Here is an 11,097-nt window from a genome sequence, read left to right as displayed (position 1 = left end):
ACTGAGCAGGTCAACACAGGGGAGTATTTCTGGCATGATTTGTGAGGAGCAGCAGTATTTTGAACAGCATTGTCCTCAGATTATATAGTCTAGTGATGGCTTGTTATGAGCCTCTGAAATACAATCCATATCAATTAAATATTTAATGGTGCAGTAACTTTAAATTTGTGTATTTTTAGTATTATATCTTTGAAGAACATGTTCCGCTCAAGTTGATCCTGTAAGATGCTACCATGAAAATATTGGTCGATGCTACAACTATAAATAGTTCAGAACTCTGAAGTAATTACGAGTCCACACTTGGACCTTAGCACATACACCACTGGAACTTGTCCTTTTTAATAATACAAGAACTTACATAAGGCATTTATGTATCCAACTCTAACACACATAAAGAAATAAATATTTAAAATTGTTATGTAACTGTTTTGCATATTTTTAGATCCTTATCAAAAATTTCAAAACATGACGTAAATGACAGCCTTTTTTAATTTTTTTATTAGTTAAGGTATTATCACCTTTATGTGGGTTGAAAGAGTTTTAATTTGTAATCGTAGAAAAGTAATGGACACACTATTTGTGTGTTTGGAGTCCATTGCGATGCTAACTTCTGGTCGCTAGGTGCATTAAGATAACAATGACGGCATCAAACTCTTCAAAATATAGTTGCTGTCTGTTGAGATGATGTCAAGTTACCGTAAATGGCCTATTAGCTTTCTAATAAGCTCTATTTATCCAAGTATCACCGAAGCAATCAAAGCATCAATCTCTTAGTGAGGCTACATTCAAATCTGGCTAGTTACTGTAAATTCGACCTTAAGCATGCAAGTATTTGATTGTAGTCTAGTAGAAGTGTAATGTTGTATTCCAAGAAAACTGTTTTTTATATCTTAAACTTTAAACCAAAAAATACCCCTGCTGACAAATATGTTCAGAAAGAAGAAACATACATTTCTTTAAAAATGCATAGGTGTGCATATGGGGGCACTAAAAAAACCCAAGAGAAGCTAGGCTAATCTGGAAAAAATAAAGGAGAAGAAAATGTCCATAACAGAATAGGCTGGAGGAGAAAGGTACCCACATGCAAGTGGGAGCACTAGGCGAAAAAGTAGAAGATCAAACACTTAACGGTACATTTAGATGTTCCGATGTCCTTATACAGCTCGTTGGGGGAGGTATTTTAGTAGTATCTGACTTGTAATACCAACTAACAGACAACAGACTAGCACTGGGAACAGATTAGCCACGTTTTATTGTATGCAATTGTTGTGTTTCTGTTTCAAAGTACTCTATATAGACTTGGGTCAGTTTGGTGCAGGTGTGCTTGTAAGACCACACTCCTTCACACATTTAATAAAACCAACTGAAATACTTGTGAGTTAGCAATAATATTGTGTGTTGTGTTTCTATGGAGCATTAGGTAAAAAATTCTTACTCGGCTTGGCCTATTATACCAGTCTCTATCCCATTGGTCTTGGGTCGGTTCCTGTGCTCACAACCTCACTCCATCTGAATTGAAAATGTTGTTTTCTAGTAGCTATGTACCCTAATCTCTGGGAATAATGTCCATTACAACTAGCAGACATTGCAGAAGTCAAAAGGTCAAATCATTGCACGCTTCTTAAAAAAAATATTTAGTGCAGCTGTTCAAAATTAATATGAATATTTATAATAATTTGCTGTCCTATTTATTAGGGATGGGCAAGTAGTACCAATTCCAGGTATCACTATCGTGCCCATACCCGGCCTTATTTCAAGCTGGTATCGGTACTCACAGCAGCCTCTTGTGGCTTTTTGACAATTAGGAACCAGAAATTCTAACTTGGAAGAATAGAAAATTGTTGTTAATTTCATGTAAATATAAGGAAATGTGAAATATTTGGATATGAAGATATTTCTTTAAAATTAAAATGTATATTATATAATAATAATAATAATAATAATAATATATAATATTTTGGAGGGGGGAATTTTTTTACATATTGTTGCTGTCCTGTAAAAAACACTTCTGTCCATGTATTATTATTGATTTTATTTATTTTTTATTTTTTCAAAACGTTTTTCAGGTTTTTTTTAAATTCAGATTCATCCCAAAAAATAAAAAATAAAATACTAAAAAACAATAATGGATATAAGTGCTTTCACAGGCGAGCAACGATATACAGTATATCAAATGCACTAGTAGTATCGGTACTTGGTATAGGTGCCGGTGACTTCTCAAGAGTTGATTACTCGTATAAGTATCGGTCTGAAAAATATTGGTATCGAACATCCCTACTATTTATTGTTCTTTTCAATACAGGCAAATTAATTTTATTCCCCAAACAAAGCTATAGATAATTTTAATAAATGTATTTTTTTCCCATTGCATCTGATCATGAAATAAACTAGTTTCAACTGCATGGTTATGAGAACTGGATGCTGTGACTTTTAGTCTGGAAGGTTTGATGGTTTGAATTAAGATTGGCCAGTACTGTAATAACCACTGGCAAATTGGTAGAAAAAGATGCAAATTATTTTTTACTTTTAATATAAAGATGGTTACTCCTGTTGCTTTCTTGTGCCATCATCTTTGATCACACGATGTTAAAAGGTCACATGAATTTTTTACGAGTGTGGCTGGAGGATCTCACCATTCTTGCACGAGGAAGTGACTGAGTGTACATGACTTTGCTCTGTCAGTTATTGGAAAGTCCTAATGGAATAGGTGAAGCAGATACAAGGCTTCCAAAGAATATCATGTTCATTTTTTAAATGTACAAGAGCAGAAAAACGAAAAGTGGGCACCGCTACGTTTTTCTTCCCCATTATATCTAGGCTCAGCAAGTAACCAGTAACAGCTTGTGGAATCTTAATACTAAATTAATAGACTGGTACAAAAAGACCAGAACACTGTGTTGCAATACTATATGTTTATTTTAGAAGATGTGCAAAACTTTAAACATGAATTCAAATACAGACCTAAATGATACTGCATGTCTATGTGTCTCTGGAGTGTAGGGGTGTAATAATGCTATACTGTGTTCAGATGCACCAGTCTTAACGTGTTTAGTGTTACTACACTGGCAAATGAGTTTGCAACTTGTCCTAGCGGGAGGTTTCCATCTTTACTGGTGGGGTGTATATGGCGTTTATTCTTACACATGTGTTTGTTTCTATTCTGTAAATCCTGCTTTTTGAACATCCATCCATCCATTTTCTTAACCGCTTCTTCCTCACATGTTAATTTCAAAAGCTTATACACAGGGTGGGGGAAGGGTTACTTGAAATACGTATTACGTTACAGTTACAAGTTACCTGCTAAAAAATTTAGTTAGTAACGTAATCCAAGTACCATAATATTTAAGTAATGTAACTTGATTACTTTGGATTACTTTTGGATTACTTCCATACAGAGTATGCTCATGAAGACAAAATAAAAATAAACATCACCACAATATATATTCTATACAATATGCCCCTGCTATTTGCAGATGATAGGGAGGCGGGCAGCCTACAAATAGAAAAAATCTTTGTGTAATTAAAAAGCATGTAGGCTATAGATAGATTGATTGATTGATAGATAGATTGAAGGCCATATGCTGTTTTCGAACTGTCACTGAAAGCAACCATACCTCACAGTTTAGACAGACAGACAGACAGACAGACAGACAGTCAGAAAGATAGATAGTCATCCAATCACAAGTTTAGCCGTGCATATATTGTGTATGATGTTTAAATAGTGAATTGGTGGGAGGAAGATTTTCTTGACCCCCCTCAGTGAAGAAAGATCCTACCTGTCTCATCCTCACGTCCCGGTATGACTCTTCCACGGTCCCGTCTACCAGTACAATGCACACATTTAGCCAAATATTAGCACTTAACTCTTTTTACCTCAAAAACGTCAATTGACACCACCGAGTACTGCCAATAACGTCAATTGACGTCAACTACAAAAAAAATTCTCAATGGGCAGTGCAACGACTTGTGCAGCGCTCCTTTTGTGAATAGGTGTAAAAATCACAAAACAGCCACTAACTATGGCCAGCAGATGGCAGTATTTCTTTTCAATGGGCTCCCGTAGTATCAAATTACAAGAAAACATGGCGGATCTTCGGAAATTGAACGTTTTCAAAGATGACGGGAATGAACAAAGCCTTTGTCACATTAAATCTAATTCACAGAGCGTCACTAAACAAAAATATTAGTGTCAAAGTCACTGTTGTGCAGAAAATTTATCTTTTTACAAAATGCTTGTTTCTCCTTATTTTTTCCATTTTCGCTAGATGTCACTAAATTACCTATTTTCAAATAGTGATTGCTAAAGAACGAAATAAGGTAGAAACATACTTTTTTTTCTATTGAAAGAAAATAATGCAATATTTGATGTGGTATCCACCATGTTTATGTAGTCATAGCACACAATATTTTGTTTGCATTGAAAGATGAGTTAAAATGCTCGAAATCAGCTGGCCTAGAGTCCCAGCAGAGGGCAGTCAGTAAACGACACGCTATCCATGTTCAAAATAGATCAAATAAAATACATCATTTTTCCAGCGGTGGAAATGGTCCAAATCATAGTTTCTTCCGTTGTTTCCCACTGGTTTTCACTATGTTTAGTAGCCGACCACTAGCCGCCCTAATGCACTGCATTGAGATACACTCTGTGCTTATTGTACAGGGCCTTTGCGCTAATCTGGAGTGTGAAGGCCTTGGTAAGTTTAACACTGATATAGCAACACATGGAAGCTGATATCTGATTGGACCAAAAATAAATGAGAAAAAACGACTGCAAGATGCACAGCCAAGACACACGCTATGAAATGAAGACTGTTCAATAAATGTATACAATATTTTATAAATGTATACAAAGTTTGAGGTCAGGGCTTTTGATCATGTTTAGACCTCTTGAAAGCTTGAAGACCCTGACATGCCACTGGAAATACATAGGTGCATAAATGAGGAATAGGCTCTCTAAATGTTTTTTGTTTTGTTTTGTTTGGGCGATGGACTCATAAGAATCTTTTCTAGTTTGTAAAATATAAAACACTAACCAAATAAAAAACAGTCACACGCCCATTTTAGGTATCTGTACAGTTAGTTCCCTTGTATGTATAAATCATATTCATATGAATCTTTGGAATGTAAATCACACTGAAGTTGATACCAGTAAAATCTACTTGTGGTAGAAGGACAATGAGGCACTCTCTCTGTACTGTTTTGGGCGGGAAATGTTGTTCTCATTTAGACATTTTTAAAAGTTTTGTTATGCTGCCGTACTGACATTTGACGAAAGCTCTATATCACAATGAAAACCTTATTTTTACTCCATGTCCTTAACTCACACAATCTCCACATAGCATTTAGATTAAGACTGTGAGTGTTCTCAGTCAGCGCGGGCTCCCTTTCTTTGAATTTACAAACGTTTTGTTGTCAAATCCATTAAAATCCCTCGTCAACCCACAACCTCCACATCATGCTTGTACGGCTTCCATCTTGTCCTACCTGACTCTCTGTCGCTCTGTGACCCCATTCAGAGTGGCCAGAATGTGCTTCGGGCACCCTCAAAGTGTGGCACTCTAAATAACCAAAGGGCACATTCCAACAAATCTCTGAAATTCTGAACGAGTGCTCTCGGAGTACATTTACTCATTAAGTATTGGTATATCAATTTCACAGAATCAATATGCACATCACTAGTTGCTTTACTTGCAGTAGATACTTTATACAATTTTAAACTCCATCTCAGTAATATTTCACAAAATGAAAGACATCAGTTATAACCAGTGTTGGGAACGTTACTTTAAAAAGGTAATTAGTTAGTTACTTATTACTTGCTTTAAAAAAGTAACTGAGTTAGTAATTGAAATACTTCATAATAAAAGTAACTCATTAACAGGCAAAGTAACTATTTTCACTAGTTATTTATTTTTTTATCAAACAATTCAGATTTTAATTTATTTTTTATATTACTATTATTATTATTATTATTATTATATTTTTATACAAGGAATTCAAATTACATAAGGAATTTAAATTACGTCCATAATTACTCCATAATATGACATATAATAATAATAATAATAAATTAAATTTGGAGTGGTGATGTATGTTCTACCACTGCCAGTTACTACAGCAATCAGAAAAATAATACAAATAAAATAAATACTGGATAAATGGTGATTTGTGGCACATATGTCATCTATAGGTAATTTGTAGTCAGTCCTAGCCAGTTCCTCCAGGATTTTGCGGGCCTTTTTTTATTGTTGCTGGCTAAAATAATCAACAATAGATCAAATAAATTGCCAATGATATTAAAATATACGGTGCTTAATGCTATCATGGCCAAAATCATTGCCATAACTACTACTACATTTACTCCTCAAAATCATCAGCTTCCATTTGATCTCTCTGAAAAACATACTTATGTTCACTTTCAATATGGTGATATATCTTCAGTTTAAAATTCTACACATTTAAAGACATGTTTAATGATTGATTTACGTCAGAAAACTGCCCAACTCTTGGCTTAACATGCATCATTCACATACGAATGTCACTCCATAGACTCCATGAGTGTGAGCATATTTCTTTTAACACTTTTCACGTGTTTAGCACTCGTGAAATAAGAGAAATACAATTGTTGGGGCTATTAATTACACTAGGCGAGCGTGTTGCTATGACTTACCGGTCGGTATCTTTATCGCTGTTCTGGTGCTTGTGGAGGCGCAATATGGTTCTTGGTGGAACAGAACTATCAACAAATTTCTCCTCACGGCGGCCGTTTTTCAGCAAATCTCGAAATCTTTGATTGTCACTCTTGTCAAAGTTGTCAAACCAGTTCCAGGCGAGGACGTGGACTCTTTGCTAAAATGCTAAAATATGCTAAGCCTTAAGGTACAGAAGGAAGAAGGACGACACGTCCGTCACGTCGTGACACGCTTCTCGTGGCACCTTCAAAATAAAAGTCACTACACATTTCAGCTGTCAAGGCACTTTTATTGTGACAAGGTCCGACAACAACAGTGCCTCTAACTGCGCAAATGACATTTGAGGAGCCAGTCACCGCACAATGCCTTGTAAGGTTACTTCGAGCCTTGAAACAAATAAATAAATAATTACGCAATGCATTTCTCATACAATAACTATAACGGCGTTTCAAATATGGGGCGAATAGTTAGTTAGATTAGTCCGTTTATGGAAAAAAACACTGAGTTACCTAACGCCGTCAGTTTAAACACCGTTATTTCCCAACACTGGTTATAACAACTCATTGTGATCAATTATTATATCTAAATAAGTAACTGACAGTTATGAGATCATAGATGGAATCCTGTTATAAAAAATTATATGCAAATGCACAATTAACTGATGATGATCTTCTTTCTCTAGAGGCCGAATAAAACCATTACTTGGACGATTCAGCGATCTTGAAGCCCTGCTTTCAAGCATCGACGTTAAAGCGGGCAGTATTGATGCTGTCCTGTTAGATGCTGGCTGTTCTTCCATGCAGATGGATCATGCAGAACGAGGCTTCTCGCTCAGTAGGGATGGGCCCTTGGACATGAGAATGGATGGAGAGAGGTGACAAATTTTCATCATATTTACAAAATTGGCAACATAATTGTATCCAGACGTGCAATTTGTATGTTTTGGTCAGGAAAAAACCCTCCAAAAAAACAATTTGTAACCTTCAGGGCCCAAATGCCTAATTCAGATTTGCGCAAAAGGAATTTGTTTAAGAACAATGCTGCAAGGATCATGAGACTCTTACCTGATACTGGTTATGCAACGGGATTTCTTTTATGTGTTAAATGTAAACTAAAGATTGGAAAGTAAGAAAGATGGCATCGTATGTTACTCCAAAGAGGTCTGCAGGCCACTTTAGATTTTTACTTTCTGATTGAAATGGTGAATTTGGTATTCATTGTATAACTTGAAATTGTCATAATTATTTGTGTGCTTCTGTCAATACGGTGGAGCGTTTGGTGGGTGGTATACTATATTTGGGGAATTTATTGAATTTAACTTTTACAAACTGGAACAAGGCTAGTTTGTGTATGACATATCAAAAACAGTGTTGTTTATGTAGAGCAATTGATTAGGCATGTTTTTGAAATATGTAATGTGGAGCCCACATACGCAAGTAGCTAATTAAAAAAAAAAAACTTTTTAATGGCTTCTTTATAGATACAGTAGTTGAATTTGGAGTGCCTTCCACCTTTCAAGACAACCAAGTAAATCTTTCCTTATCTGCCTAGTTGAGGATATGTCTGTAAGGCAGGTGTTCAGCACTTGCCCCACTGTTATGTAATAGTGTGATTAATGTAAATGATAACCATCCTCACATTGAGTTTCTCTGCCCATGACATGATCAGATTGGCTGGGTCACGACCAAGTATGCAATGCCTCACATATACACAGTGTAGTGTTTTACTCACTTTTTGGGATTAATTTGATTGGATTTGCTATCATTCTTCCCAAGACGTGATTAAAACACAAATGTTTTCAATTATGAAAACAATTGTTTTTCTCCACCTAACTACCAATGTTAATATTTGGAAAAAAAAATCCATAACAGTAAATATTAAAAATCAATGAAGTCTGAATACACTTAAAATAAAGCCATTCATGTTGCTACCATTAATTATTACCATGCTCATCTATCATATAAATAAATCTATTGTAAATAATAATTTTACATCTAAATACATATGAACATCTCGCCTTTATCCACCAAACTTAAACTCATCACAATTCAACATTTTGATTCCTCACAAATCCTTGTTGTGATGACGATGAGCCATAAAGGTTTTTGGCTTACACCTTAGCAGGATTCACTGCTGCCAGCAAGGACGTGACGTTGCTAACTTTAATTGGTCTTCCCTTTGTGCGTAGGCTCTCCGACATGCCCTGTGCTGCTGACGTGGTGAATACCTTAGATCAACAGGCTCTTGCTTCTATCCTCACTGCATATGGTGAGGAGAGACACGCCAGGAAAATAGCTTCAGCCATTGTGGAGGCACGCCGTGTCAAGCCCATCACCCGGACGCAGCAGCTTGCAAGTGTGGTAGCAGGTAGTGAGACATTAACCTGATTAATTCCTACAATTTTCTGAAGGCTGTAACGGAATAAACCACAAGTTGAGTTCAAAGCCCTTTCCCCAATAGGAAATGTCAGAATCACTGAGCAATGATCTTAGTCACTCACTCAATTGTCTTCTGTATGATTTGTGTGTCTTTCTGTCCTTTTCCCTTTAAAAATAGCAATGACAAAAAGCACGAGTCTGAAAAAAATTGTGATCTATGCCTTCAAATTAAACTAAATAGGTGTATGTACTATTTAATAGATGCTTTCACAGTCATGCAAATAGAGATTCCTCCTCTTCATCTCCTTGCTCGCATGTATGCAGAAACACGAGACACTTGTGATAACACATACATCATAGGATTGCTTTTTTTTCCCTGATGACACCCCCAACACACACGCACATTTTTTTTGTTTTTGTTTAGATGCCTCCCAGATTTGAGGTGCTGAATGAGTAAAATGTTGTAGTCAGTAGTTATTGCACAGAGCAGCATGTGCGTCAGCGTCACCCTGGGAGAACAGGTGTGGGTAAGAGCAGCCGTCTGATCTCTTTTGAAGAGCAATCACTGCCTCTGCTTATTCGAAACAATCCAAATAGGCCGTTATTAAAGCAAGTAGCACCGGGGCTCTGTGACCAATTGTGCCATAAATGCTGACAAGAAAAATATGTCATTTGAGGGGAAATAACACATTTATGGAATTTGGCTTGTGCACCTGCACCCAATTCAACTGCGAGATGTATAAACAACATGAAATTCAGACTTGTTCTCTGACTACTCATGCTGAGTTTTTTTTCCTTTCTTTCATTTTATTGCCTTTTGTCTTTGCTTTAGAAAACATTTCAAGTTGTTTTCTTCAGCTAAAACGAATACAAGGAATATTGATTGATAATATAAACTATGTAACACAACATATGCCGCACATTTTGCATTTACAAGGTCCAGCTGTTTCCTAAAAGTCACGTGTTTGATTAGTGTCCATAGCAACTACATAGCAAGTGTAGAGACACAGAAAAAAGGACAATAACAAAGATTGGATTTAACTAAATAAATGTTTTATAGATTTCAAGTACAAAGTACACTAAATGTTTGTGATGTTGTTTTTCAAATCAGTACTTACAAGCACGTCACGTTTTCAGCCTTCTAAAACACGTTTGGCATAACGTGGGGATAAAAGTTGTGGATGTGGTGCAACCTTGCACTCATAAATAAAATGTCACATTGACAAACTTGATGCTGTATGATGGCACATGTACATTGCACATCTGCCTAACAGTCAGTCACATTTTGAAAAAGAGCTTGGCCATTCCTTTGTGAAGTTTGCATTACTTATGTCAGATTTCTTTGTGTATTTCACTGTTCTCCCACATCCCAAAAGCATGCATACAAGTGCTCATATTTGTGAACCTGAGTGTGGTTGTCATTTCATTTTTGTATAGACGTATGGTGGCCAAGAAGTATAAAACGAATTGGACAAACACAAACACTTGTACCAACTCTGACACACATTTACATGTCTGATACTTCCCAAAATTGTGGATAGAGGAAATAATTGCTTGACTACTTGTGTCAGTCAAACATCTTGATAAAGGTGGGCATTCTGTCAATATTGACAGACAGTCCGTCAATCCGTCAATGACAGGCGCCCATTTTGTTGACAAAGATTGATGAGAAACTTAGAAAAATAGACGGACTGAGCATAGCAGGAAGCGGGTTTTCGTTTGTCATTCAGTTCCCCATACTGCCGAAGCGTGTTGCAGAGGCATGTAAACCTGGACAGCCCCACAACATCCAGAACCTTTTGGAACTCTATGCTGATCTCATCCAACCCTGGGGCCCTGACACTGAGGAGTTTTTTTTGTTTACCAGCTTGGTGACTTAAACCCCAGAAAGAACCCCAGATTCCGCTTCTTCATTTTTTTAAGTATTTTCCCCACGGATTCACAAGATCCCAAGTCAAGGTCAGCATTTCCCCATTGCCATTCTACATAGTAGTGATGGTGCACTGCTTGCTGCTCCTGAGACGCCGGAT

The 11,097-nt window shown here is 36.5% G+C and overlaps 1 protein-coding gene across 2 annotated transcripts in view; it reads left to right on the top strand.

Moving 5' to 3' along the window:
* Positions 1-11,097, top strand: part of mettl15 (methyltransferase 15, mitochondrial 12S rRNA N4-cytidine) — a 59,622-nt gene that overhangs the window by 39,294 nt on the left and 9,231 nt on the right. Inside the window, exons 4-5 of one of the 2 annotated variants that reach the window (XM_086071743.1) lie at positions 7,372-7,563; positions 8,878-9,056. In XM_086071743.1, coding sequence (XP_085927869.1) covers positions 7,372-7,563; positions 8,878-9,056 — 371 coding nt within the window. The remainder of the gene's footprint in view (positions 1-7,371; positions 7,564-8,877; positions 9,057-11,097) is intronic. The other variant, XM_086071744.1, reaches the window with a different exon arrangement.

The sequence above is a fragment of the Leptonotus elevatus genome, chromosome 3, assembly GCF_054856555.1.
Source record: "Leptonotus elevatus isolate MCC_2025b chromosome 3, RoL_Lele_1.0, whole genome shotgun sequence".
NCBI lineage: Eukaryota > Metazoa > Chordata > Actinopteri > Syngnathiformes > Syngnathidae > Leptonotus > Leptonotus elevatus.
Note: the sequence above shows the minus strand (reverse complement) of the source record. Positions and strands in the feature narration are given on the sequence as shown.